General features: G+C 42.9%; 1 protein-coding gene across 3 annotated transcripts in view; it reads left to right on the forward strand.

Moving 5' to 3' along the window:
* The window catches only part of LOC133538418 (electrogenic aspartate/glutamate antiporter SLC25A12, mitochondrial-like), a 75,334-nt gene that overhangs the window by 29,036 nt on the left and 32,969 nt on the right, over positions 1 to 13,329 (forward strand). For 2 of the 3 annotated variants that reach the window (XM_061880038.1, XM_061880037.1), the window contains exons 5-9: positions 535 to 674; positions 5,034 to 5,180; positions 7,993 to 8,131; positions 8,844 to 8,937; positions 12,950 to 13,034. In XM_061880038.1, coding sequence (XP_061736022.1) covers positions 535 to 674; positions 5,034 to 5,180; positions 7,993 to 8,131; positions 8,844 to 8,937; positions 12,950 to 13,034 — 605 coding nt within the window. Of the gene's footprint in view, positions 1 to 534; positions 675 to 4,921; positions 5,181 to 7,992; positions 8,132 to 8,843; positions 8,938 to 12,949; positions 13,035 to 13,329 lie in introns of all 3 variants that reach the window. The other variant, XM_061880039.1, reaches the window with a different exon arrangement.

Raw genomic sequence — 13,329 nt, forward strand, 5'->3', positions numbered from 1 at the left:
GTTGCAAAATGTGTGGAAAAAAATAGCCTTTTCAATACAACAGCATTTTTAATGACTTACTAAAAAAAAGTAATGACAGCACTCTAGCATTTTTAGGAATCTGCTACAAAAAGTTTACTCTTAAAGTGTTTTATAACTGAACTGAATGTTTCGGTGTCATGCATGATGCTGTTTCCCCCCCCCAAATATTCAAGTGTTCATTTGACTTGTGCAAGTATCCATGGCCTTCAGAAGCCATGTTTTGTTGAGTGTTGGATGTTAACGTTTTATCCTGGAGTCGGAAAGCATGCACAATTTGTATTAAAACCTCCTCTAAGAGCAAAAAGAAGTCTGGAAACTCAACTCAGCTCTTTTATTGTTGCGAAGGTACTCGAAAGCTGTTTATTTATGTGCATAAGCACATATATTTATAAAACACCCTTCAAATCTAAAAGGACTACCAAGCAGTCTACACAGCGAGTCCTTGCTTGACGTTAACCAGATTCTTTGCGTGTGTAATGAGAAACTTTTCTCGCTGGCATTTCCCACTTTCAGAGAACGTTCGCGACATCTTCAGCCAGACCGCGATCCATCATCATATTCCCTTCAACTGGGACTGCGAGTTCATCAGGCTCCACTTCGGCCATGAGAGGAACAAACACCTCAGCTATGTGGAGTTCACCCAGTTTCTGCAGGTAAATACATGTCTTCTTAACTATTAATTATTATTAGGGACCGATGTCCCTTTGGGACAGAGGACCCTATTGAATTTCTAAGGTTTTATTATTATTATTATTAGTAGTATTCTTTATTATACCGCTGCCTCTTTGAGCTGTAATTTGACCCCTTTAATGTGCTTTAAAACTCACCAAATTTGACACATCAAAACTGGCGAAAATTGCGGTCTAATCAAAAAACCCAAAAGTCAAAATTGCGCTCTAGCGCCCCCTATGAAGAAAACAGACAAAACTGTCTATAACTTCCAGTAGGAACATCATATAAACATGAAACGAAAACCACTACGTAGGTCTCAGTTAGACCTATATTTCATACTCTTATCTCCCAGCTAAAGTCAACAGGAAGTTTGCAATTTCCCCTTCAATACAAAAGTTGGCTAAAAATGTTTCACTTTTTTTCAAACATTATCTCCTCTGAGGCTGTTTGTCGTTTCGGCTTCAAATAAGCAAGAGAAGAGAGATTGAACCCTTCTGATTAAAAGTTGATGAAATAGTTTTAATCACTGCTACGGTTTTCATTTTATCAGCCTTCAAAGAACCGCTGTGCTTAAAACCATTTCAAAGATGGTCGCTGTGCGCAGACGTTTTTTTTCTTCTTTTTTTCCCCCTACCGTCTGCTGCTGTTGCGCACGCACCAACATTCGTGGGGGAGGGGCTGTGATAGTCTATACCAGGGGTCGGGAACCTTTTTGGTTGAGAGAGCCATGAAAGCCAAATATTTCTAAATGTATTTCCGTGAGAGTCGTATAATATTTTTTAAACACTGAATACAACTAAATGCATGCATTTTTAAGTAAGACCTGTCATTTATTTGTGATCATGTTGTTTAGTTCTGTTTTGTTTTTGACTCCATTAGTTCCTGTTTTTGCGCACCCTGGTTTGCTTTTGTTTCCATGACTACCAATCAGTTCACCTGTTTTCACGATTCACACATGATTCACTTGAACTCATGTACCTGTTCTCAATCACCGTCACTATTTAAGCCTGCAGTTGCCAGGCAGTCAGCCTGGCGACATAACCTTCTACTCACCCTCTCTCACCTCCTACACACCTATGTTATCCATGCCGATGATCCATGCTCTTTCTCGGTCCAAGTAAGTTTTTCATGCCATAGTTTGTAAGTTTTATTTTATGTTCATTGTGCGAGTTTTAGTTTTCATAGCCAAGTTTTTAACCTCCACTAAAAGCGCCTTTTGTTTATACCCTTTGTTTTTGTAATATTTTTGAGTTAAGATTAAAGATGTCATTACCTTCACGCCAGGTCCGTTCCAATCGCTTTGCACCACGGGAAAACAAACCACACCACAGTCCAGGTCTTGACAAGACCAACAGTTTTAGAGTATAATAAGTCTCTTATTCTTTTTAATAACATTGTTATTTTAAATTTAACCAATAATAAATGTTAGACTTCTTACCATTAATGCCACATCTTGGACAGGTGCGGTAGAAAACGGATGGTTGGATTAAAATGCATGAGAATGTTTTATAATTTGAACGTTATTTTTAACACTGTGATTACCATCGTAATTATTGATTACTTATCGTGTTAAGCAATGTCAGCTAAGATTGATCTGAGAGCCAGATGCAGTCATCAAAAGAGCCACATCTGGCTCTAGAGCCATAGGTTCCCTACCCCTGATCTATACCAAGATGGCTGCCAGGTCCCGCAGCTAAGCCAGTATGTTTTAAAGTTGTCGTTTGCCTGCATATCGTAAAAACAACCGTCTGACATTCTTTATTTTGGGTACTTACATATAGTGCCTGACTGTTGTGGCGTTTTAAGGCCATCTGCACTCTTTATGCTCCAGTAAAGACAATGAATGGTCTGGTGTTGATTTTATTAGCCTTTAAAGAACCACTGCGCTGAAAAACATTTCTAAGATGGCCGCCGTGCGCTCACACAGAGCTTTTTTTTCCTAGCACTCCCAGTATGTAATCTTATAAATGGCATAAAGGCGCCAGTGACACAATATTTGAATAATAATGAATTGAATTATATTTATATAGCGCTTTTCTCTAGTGACTCAAAGCGCTTTACATAGTGAAACCCAATATCTAAGTTCCATTTAAAGCAGTGTGGGTGGCACTGGGAGCAGGTGGGTAAAGTGTCTTGCCCAAGGACACAACGGCAGTGACGAGGATGGCGGAAGCGGGAATCGAACCTGCAACACTCAAGTTGCTGGCACGGCCGCCCTGCCAACCGAGCTATGCCGCCAATAATATTAAAATTAGTTGTGCTTTGCCCTCGTGTGAAATATTTGCCGGCTAGCTGAGATAGGCACCAGCACCCCCCGCGACCCCAAAGGGAATAAGTGGTAGAAAATGGATGGATGGATGGGCAGCAGCCAAAGCGGTCCCGTCCATCGCTACTTGCAGCTTTATTTATCAATCAATCAATCAATGTTTATTTATATAGCCCCAAATCACAAATGTCTCAAAGGACTGCACAAATCATTACGACTACAACATCCTCGGAAGAACCCACAAAAGGGCAAGGAAAACTCACACCCAGTGGGCAGGGAGAATTCACATCCAGTGGGACGCCAGTGACAATGCTGACTATAAGAAACCTTGGAGAGGACCTCAGATGTGGGCAAACCCCCCCCTCTAGGGGACCTAAAGCAATGGATGTCGAGCGGGTCTAACATGATACTGTGAAAGTTCAATCCATAGTGGCTCCAAGACAGCCGCGAGAGTTCAGTTCAAAGCGGATCCAAGACAGCAGCGAGAGTCCCGTCCACAGGAAACTATCCCAAGCGGAGGCGGATCAGCAGCGTAGAGATGTCCCCAACCGATACACAGACGAGCGGTCCATCCTGGGTCTCGACTCTGGACAGCCAGTACTTCATCCATGGTCATCGGACCGGACCCCCTCCACAAGGGAGGGGGGGGGACATAGGAGAAAAAAGAAAAGAAGCGGCAGATCAACTGGTCTAAAAAGGAGGTCTATTTAAAGGCTAGAGTATACAGATGAGATTTAAGGTGAGACTTAAATGCTTCTACTGAGGTAGCATCTCGAACTGGTTCCAGAGTACTGGAGCCCGAACGGAAAACGCTCTATAGCCCGCAGACTTTTTTTGGACAATTTATTATTGCATTTATTTGGACTCCGCGGCCAAAAAGCAGGGTGGTCCCGCTGTAAGGCAGGCTGACTCCAGTCCTGTGTGAGATCCCTCAGGGCACTCAGTCCTGTGTGAGATCCCTCAGGGCACTCAGTCCTGTGTGAGATCCCTCAGGGCACTCAGTCCTGTGTGAGATCCCTCAGGGCACTCAGTCCTGTGTGAGATCCCTCAGGGCACTCAGTCCTGTGTGAGATCCCTCAGGGCACTCAGTGCTTCATCATACTTAACTGACTCACTTTTATTTTTAACTGGGGGGAAAAAAAACGAGGCTTCACGGTGGAAGAGGGGTTAGTGCGTCTGCAGTCCTGGGTTCAAATCCAGGAATGCATGTTCTCCCCGTGAATGCGTGTGTTCCCTCCGGGTACTCCGGCTTCCTCCCACTTCCAAAGACATGCACCTGGGGATAGGTTGATTGGCAACACTAAATGGTCCCTAGTGTGTGAATGTGAGTGTGAATGTTGTCTGTCTATCTGGGTTGGCCCTGCGATGAGGTGGTGACTTGTCCAGGGTGTACCCCGCCTTCCGCCCGATTGTAGCTGAGATAGGCGCCAGTGCCCCCCGCGACCCCAAAAGGGAATAAGCGGTAGAAGATGGATGGATGGATGGATGGATGGATGGATGGATGGAAAAAAAAATGACAGTGCTCCTGAACTGCTCTTTGCCCTGCCACCTTGTGGGCATTTTGTGTGTTGCACTCTACCTAAAACTTCAAGGCAATTCCTAACCATGGATGGCGAAGCTTCTTATCATCGTGCGTCTCAAAGTCATCAACCAACATTGAGCCTCTGATTAGGTTAGGAGAAGGCGTGCAAAGAGGAAGTAACAGCTGGATGTTGCTCTCAGGTTACATGAGCTTTGACAGCAGACGTTGGAGCGGGTCAGCCTTTTCTGATTGCATGCTTGTCATTTTGAATCATTTCACACACACACACCTGCCTGAGCGCTCCACTCGGCTGCGGGATCAGGCTGCTGGGGACATGGTTTCCATTAGTCTCCAGAGAGACACGTGATTACCCAAGCGAGTGTCTCACTGTGGCATCACGGCTGTCCATTGCTGACATTACCGCCTTTTTCTCCTTCAAGGTTCCATTTCACAGCTCACTTATGTGCTGCTCCTCATCTCGGGAACCCTCTCTTGGCTTCTTTTGTCAGCCTGACCCGCTCCCGTCCTCCCTCTCCCCCTGCTCTGCTGCAGGAGCTGCAGCTGGAACACGCCCGCCAGGCTTTCGCCCAAAAAGACCTGGGCAAGAGCGGCACCATCACGGCTCTGGACTTCAGTGACATCATGGCCACCATCAGGCACCACATGCTGACCCGCTTTGTCCAGGAAAATCTGGTTTCTGTGAGTCAAGAAATAAGATTGGATTGTGTGGTTTACCTTGGGTGTCGCATTTAATACAATATTTGTTGCAGCTTATAAGAACCGACCAAACTACATTTCCAGCAAACTGTAAAGTTAAGTTCAGGGAAATAATTTGACTTCATACTAAGGTTGTACGGTTTACCAATACTGGTATAGTACCGCCATACTAATGAATCATATTCGGTACTATACCGCCTCTAGAAAGTACCTTCAATCAAAGTTTACTCGTATAGACCTTAGTCACATATGTCTCAAAGGGCTGCATAAACCACAACATCCTCGGCATCCTCGATGGATGCAGAATGGATCCAACATAATAGTGAGAGTCCAGTCCATAGTGGATCCAACATATTAGTCAGAGTCCAGTCCATAGAGGATCTAACATAATAGTGTGAGAGTCCAGTCCATAGTGGATCTAACATAATAGTGTGAGAGTCCAGTCCATAGTGGATCTAACATAATAGTGTGAGAGTCCAGTCCATAGTGGATCTAACATAATAGTGTGAGAGTCCAGTCCATAGTGGATCTAACATAATAGTGTGAGAGTCCAGTCCATAGTGGATCCAACATAATAGTGTGAGAGTCCAGTCCATAGTGGATCTAACATAATAGTGTGAGAGTCCAGTCCATAGTGGATCTAACATATTAGTCAGAGTCCAGTCCATAGTGGATCTAACATAATAGTGTGAGAGTCCAGTCCATAGTGGATCTAACATAATAGTGTGAGAGTCCAGTCCATAGTGGATCTAACATAATAGTGAGAGTCCAGTCCATAGTGGATCTAACATATTAGTCAGAGTCCAGTCCATAGTGGATCTAACATAATAGTGAGAGTCCAGTCCATAGTGGATCTAACATATTAGTCAGAGTCCAGTCCATAGTGGATCTAACATAATAGTGTGAGAGTCCAGTCCATAGTGGATCTAACATAATAGTGTGAGAGTCCAGTCCATAGTGGATCTAACATAATAGTGTGAGAGTCCAGTCCATAGTGGATCTAACATAATAGTGTGAGAGTCCAGTCCATAGTGGATCTAACATAATAGTGTGAGAGTCCAGTCCATAGTGGATCTAACATAATAGTGTGAGAGTCCAGTCCATAGTGGATCTAACATAATAGTGTCAGAGTCCGGTCCATAGTGGATCTAGTTAATAGTGTGAGAGTCCAGTCCATAGTGGATCCAACATAATAGTGAGAGTCCAGTCCATAGTGGATCTAACATAATAGTGAGAGTCCAGTCCATAGTGGATCTAACATAATAGTGTGAGAGTCCAGTCCATAGTGGATCTAACATAATAGTGAGAGTCCGGTCCATAGTGGATCTAGTTAATAGTGTGAGAGTCCAGTCCATAGTGGATCTAACATAATAGTGTGAGAGTCCAGTCCATAGTGGATCTAACATAATAGTGTGAGAGTCCAGTCCATAGTGGATCTAACATAATAGTGAGAGTCCGGTCCATAGTGGATCTAGTTAATAGTGTGAGAGTCCAGTCCATAGTGGATCTAACATAATAGTAAGAGTCCGGTCCATAGTGGATCTAACATAATAGTGTGGGAGTCCAGTCCATAGTGGATCTAACATAATAGTGTGAGCGTCCAGTCCATAGTGGATCTAACATAATAGTGTGAGAGTCCAGTCCATAGTGGATCTAACATAATAGTGTGAGAGTCCAGTCCATAGTGGATCTAACATAATAGTGTCAGAGTCCAGTCCATAATGAATCTAGTTAATAGTGTGAGAGTCCAGTCCATAGTGGATCTAACATAATAGTGAGAGTCCAGTCCAGAGTGGATCTAACATAATAGTGAGAGTCCAGTCCAGAGTGGATCTAAGATAATAGTGAGAGTCCGGTCCATAGTGGATCTAGTTAATAGTGTGAGAGTCCAGTCCATAGTGGATCTAACATAATAGTGAGAGTCCGGTCCATAGTGGATCTAGTTAATAGTGTGAGAGTCCAGTCCATAGTGAATCCAACATAACAGTGAGAGTCCAGTCCATAGTGGATCCAACATAATAGTGAGAGTCCAGTCCATAGTGGATCTAACATAATAGTGTGAGAGTCCAGTCCATAGTGGATCTAACATAATAGTGTGAGAGTCCAGTCCATAGTGGATCTAACATAATAGTGTGAGAGTCCAGTCCATAGTGGATCTAACATAATAGTGTGAGAGTCCAGTCCATAGTGGATCTAACATAATAGTGAGAGTCCAGTCCATAGTGGATCCAACATAATAGTGTGAGTCCAGTCCATAGTGGATCCAACATAATAGTGTGAGAGTCCAGTCCATAGTGGATCTAACATAATAGTGTGAGAGTCCAGTCCATAGTGGATCTAACATAATAGTGAGAGTCCAGTCCATAGTGGATCCAACACAATAGTGTGAGAGTCCAGTCCAAAGTGGATCTAACATAATAGTGTGAGAGTCCAATCCATAGTGGATCTAGTTAATAGAGTGAGAGTCCGGTCCATAGTGGATTTACTTAATAGTGTGAGAGTCCAGTCCATAGTGAGAACAACAGGGATCGCCTTGAGTGGAGACATGTCAGTAGTGCAGTGGTCTACCCCAGGTCCTGACTATGGACAACTAGCGCTCCTCCCTGGAAACTGATCAATGGCCATCTGATTGTTTTTTTTATGCAGGGCAGAAACGAGAGATGGCAGATCAACTGGTCCAAAAGGGGGTTTATTTAAGAGAGCTCTATTTCATGTTTTTCTTGCTGAAAAATGTCATTAGAAGTAACAAGTGTCATTAATGTTGTATGACAAACATGTTTTGACCATTTCCCAGGCGGCTGGAGGAAGCACCTCCCACCTGGTGAGCTTCTCTTACTTCAACGCGTTCAATGCCCTCCTGAACAACATGGAGCTGGTCCGCAAGATATACAGCACCTTTGCCGGCACCCGGGAAGACACGCTGGTGACTAAAGGTAGTCCTGGGGGGGGACTAGTGGCATATTGAAAAAGACAGGACTTCTGTAGTGTTGTCAGATCAACTTAGGCGATGCGAATTGAATGTGTTGTTACATAGGTTGGTCTCTCCAAAGCTTTGGAATAAATTGCAATATACCTATCGGTATTCTGTTCTGGGTTTCAATTAAAATCAACTTGTGTCATCAAAAGAACTTGGGATTGACCAGCAACTTAAATTTCCTGGGAGGAACATCTGGTCCAAACGCAATAATAGATGGATAGATATATTAGAAGACGACAGCCTGCCATTTCCTTTAACTTGGACACACACATCTAAACCTTTGGCCATTCTAAGTCAGTCATTTTCAGGAGTTATCTCACCTTCTGAGTAGCTTCTGATTTACTGATGGATTCTAATTTTGTGAAAATGTGTAGAATAAATACTACTTTTCAACATTTCTGTCAACGAAAATTTGGTCCAGTTTGCGACATAGTCATTTTGATAGTAGGCTATTATAGCTAATATAGACACTTAAATCTTGTGTTGCCTTCATTATAACACTTTTCATTTTTTGCGGCTCCAGACAGATTTGTTTTTGTATTTTTGGTCCAATATTGCTCTTTCAACGTTTTGGGTTGCCCATCCCTGCTCTGGTGGAATGCACATGTAATTCATTCTGAGGCTCATTCAATCTGTGCTCAGTTTCTTTTCTCCTTTTGTCTTTTCAGAGGAGTTTGTCCACGCTGCCAATAAGTTTGGTCAGATCACTCCAATGGAGATTGACATCCTGTACCAACTTGCTGGTCTCCACAGTCACACGGGGTAGGTTTTAAACACCAATGTGCTATATTATTGTACCAGAAAACATTATATAATTATGTAAGAGTCCAACATGGGCCCAAAAAAATCGTATTTTATTCAATTTGTACACATTTTGTACAAACCCTGTTTCCATATGAGTTGGGAAATTGTGTTAGATGTAAATATAAACAGAATACAATGATTTGCAAATCCTTTTCAAGCCATATTCAGTTGAATATGCTACAAAGATAACATATTTGATGTTCAAACTCAAACATTTTTTTTGTGTGCAAATAATCATTAACTTTAGAATTTGATGCCAGCAACACGTGCCAAAGAAGTTGGGAAAGGTGGCAATTTATACTGATAAAGTTGAGGAATGCTCATCAAACACTTATTTGGAACATCCCACAGGTGTGCAGGCTAATTGGGAACAGGTGGGTGCCATGATTGGCTATAAAAACAGCTTCCCAAAAAATGCTCAGTCTTTCACAAGAAAGGATGGGGCGAGGTACACCCCATTGTCCACAAGTGCGTGAGCAAATAGTCAAACAGTTTAAGAACAACCTTTCTCAAAGTGCAATTGCAAGAAATTTAGGGATTTCAACATCTACGCTCCATAATATCATCAAAAGGTTAAAAGAATCTGGAGAAATCACCCCACGTAAGCGACATGGCCGGAAACCAACATTGAATTACCGTGACATTCCATCCCTCAGACGGCACTGTATCCAAAACCGACATCAATCTATAAGGATATCACCACATGGGCTCAGGAACACTTCAGAAAACCACTGTCACTAAATACAGTTCATCGCTACATCCGCAAGTTCAAGTTAAAGCTCTACTATGCAAAGCGAAAGCCATTTATCAACAACATCCAGAAACGCCGCCAGCTTCTCTGGGCCTGAGATCATCTAAGATGGACTGATGCAAAGTGGAAAAGTGTTCTGTGGTCTGACGAGTCCACGTTTCAAATTGTTTTTGGAAATATTTGACATCGTGTCATCCGGACCAAAGGGGAAGCGAACCATCCAGACAGTTATCGACACCAAGTTTGAAAAGCCAGCATGTGTGATGGTATGGGGGTGCATTAGTGCCCAAGGCATGGGTAACTTACACATCTGTGAAGGCACCATTAATGCTGAAAGGTACATACAGGTTTTGGAGCAACATATGCTGCTATCTAGGCGCCGCCTTTTTCATGGACGCCCCTGCTTATTTCAGCAAAAGAATGCCAAGCCACATTCAGCACGTGTTACAACAGTGTGGCTTCGTACAAAAAGAGTGCGGATACTTTCCTGGCCCGCCTGCAGTCCAGACCTGTCTCCCATGGAAAATGTGTGGTGCATTATGAAGCGTAAAATACGACAGCGGAGACCCTGGACTGTTGAACAACTGAAGCTCTAAATAAAACAAGAATGGGAAAGAATTCCACTTTCAAAGCTTCAACAATTAGTTTCCTCAGTTCCCAAACGTTTATTGAGTTTTGTTAAAAGAAAAGGTGATGTAACACAGTGGTGAACATGCCCTTTCCCAACTACTTTGGCACATGTTGCAGCCATGAAATTCTAAGTTATTATTTGTACACAAAAAAAAACTTTATGACCTTGAACATCAAATATGTTGTCTTTGTAGCATATTCAACTGAATATGGCTTGAAAATGATTTGCAAATCATTGTATTCTGTTTATATTTACATCTAACACAATTTCCCAACTCATATGGAAACGGGGTTTGTACAATAAGCCAAGCAAGTACAATAGTTTGATGAAGTAATTGTGTAGCAATAATGTACAGACTTCACTTTTGAGAGTGCACTTCTACAGTAGCTTGTTCCAAATAAGGTAATCAGCAGCCTCTCCATATTTTCATGGCTGTATGTTTGCCATTTAGATATTATTGTCACATTCTTGGTTGGCGTTAGTCATTCTGCGTCAGTACGCTGCAGACGAGCAGCGATGGCCTCAAATTGCTTGTGTTTTATGATTTATTTCTTTAATTCCAAGAATGTCACACACCGTATTCTTCCCAGCACTGACCTTCACATCTCTTCCTTTGCATGGAAATAAAGAACAAATGAAGTCAGTCTCTAGCTATAAGTTATTGCGAACAAGTAAGGTAGAATGTTTTGGGCGGACCTTCATTTTTGTTTGCTTTTGAAGCATAACAATTATTTGTCCAATTACGTATTTCAAAACACTTTTCCGTTGGTGTACCTTTAAGTTGCGGTTGCTCTGTATTCTAATTCTACGTTCAGACACTTTGTTGAAATAAACGAGACTATCCAGATGTCTGCTGATTACATCACTTACTCACGTTTGATATTTGTCCTGGTTCTGTTACAGTTTTTATTCCCTTCTTACTCATAGCTTTTCTGTTTTGTAAACAATGACTCAACTTTCTACTCCCCGGAAAGACTGATTTCACAACATATATTGTGTGCCTGCGTGTGATATTTAGTGTTCGAACTGGGAAACTTAATTTTTCTTTTCAAATAATCATTAACTTAGAATGTAATGCTTTACATCAGTCCATCATAGATGACCTCGGCCCCCCACGGTTGCAAAAAATGATAATATAAATACATTTAACAAAGTCAAATACAAATAAGGCAACAAGAGAAGTATCACACACTTTTGTAAAGTTAATTAGTACAGCTGATACGGGCATCTACATCAACTATATGATTTGTCTGAGAAGCTGGACAGGACAAAAAAAAAAACATGAGCTCGTCCCAGCGAAGCGTTCCTGGGTGTTGTTGATAAATGGCTTTGCATAGTAGAGTTTGAACTTACACTTACAGATGTAGCGACCAACTGTAGTTACTGACAGTGGTTTTTTGAACTGTTACGGAGCCCATGTGGTGATATCCTTTACACACTGATGTGGCTTGTTGATGCAGTACCGCCTGAGGGATCCAAGGTCACGAGCGTTCAATGCTGGTTTTCGGATTACGTGCAGTGATTTCTCCAGATTCTCTGAATCTTTTGATGATATTACAGAGCGTAGATGGTGAAATCCCTAAATTCCTTGCAATAGCTGCTTGAGAAATGTTGTTCATCAACAATTTGATCACAAAGTGGTGACCCTCGCCCCGTCCTTGTTTGTGAATGAGTGAGCATTTCATGGCCGCTGCTTTTATAGCCAATCATGGCACCCACCTGTTCCCAATTAGCCTGTTCACCTGTGGGAGGGACTCAAAGTAAAGCCGCTGCTCCTCCACATCGAGAGGAGCCAGATGAGGTGGTTCGGGCATCTGGTCAGGATGCCACCCGAACGCCTCCCTAGGGAGGTGTTTAGGGCACGTCCAGCTGGTAGGAGGCCACGGGGAAGACCCAGGACACGTTGGGAAGACTATGTCTCCCGGCTGGCCTGGGAACGCCTCGGGATCCCCCGGGAAGAGCTAGACGAAGTGGCTGGGGAGAGGGAAGTCTGGGTTTCCCTGCTTAGGCTGTTGCCCCTGCGACCCGACCTCGGATAAGCGGAAGATGATGGATGGATGGACCTGTCGGATGTTCCAAATAAGTCTTTGATGAGCGTTCCTCAACTTTCTCACTCTTTTTTGCCACTTGTGCCAGCTTTTTTTTTTAACATATTGCAGGCATCAAATTCCAAATGGGCTAATATTTGCAAAGTATAACCAAGTTTTCCAGTTCAAAACGTTAAGTATCTTGTCTTTGCAGTCTATTCAATTGAATATACGTTGAAAAGGATTTGTTGTTTTCTCTTTTTATTTACACAAGCTGACAACTTCACTGCTTTTGGCTTTTGTCCAAGGACATACACGGAAGCATGTCCATGCGCTTTTGTAAGTTGTATGTCAAACATTTAGTAAGAAAACACCTTTGTTGTGGCGTTCATCCTGTTTTTTGGAGCTTGTTACATTATTAGACGCAGATTTATATTCTTTACTGGCGTAATTCTCTGCTGTTGTGTGTGTGTGTGTGTGTGTGTGTGTGTGTGTGTGTGTGTGTGTGTGTGTGTGTGTGTGTGTGTGTGTGTGTGTGTGTGTGTGTGTGTGTGTGTGAAGGCGCCTCAACCATGCCGACATCGAGAGGATAGCGCCGCTGGAAGAAGGAGCCATGCCTTACCACCTTGCCGAGGCCAAGAGACAGGTAGCCTGATTGACACCTGGGATCCTGCCGCCTTTTATCTGGGCTTCTACTCCCCGACCTCGGCTTCCTCGTTGCTAAGTAGCACAGACAAAAAAAGCAAAGCAAGGAGGATGCTCCGTAAGTGAATGAAGCAGACTGCCCACGTTTTTCTCCCCAAGTGCATTACTTAAACTCCCAGATGAAAGTAGAGTAATTACAGTTGGATTGTTGCACCTCTCAGTGAAAGGCTCTCCCCACACACCCACTGCCGTCTCACATCTGCCAGGCGGATAAAAGCCAGTGCGAGACTTGGGGA

Source organism: Nerophis ophidion, linkage group LG19 (genome assembly GCF_033978795.1).
Source record: "Nerophis ophidion isolate RoL-2023_Sa linkage group LG19, RoL_Noph_v1.0, whole genome shotgun sequence".
NCBI classification, from domain to species: Eukaryota; Metazoa; Chordata; class Actinopteri; order Syngnathiformes; family Syngnathidae; genus Nerophis; species Nerophis ophidion.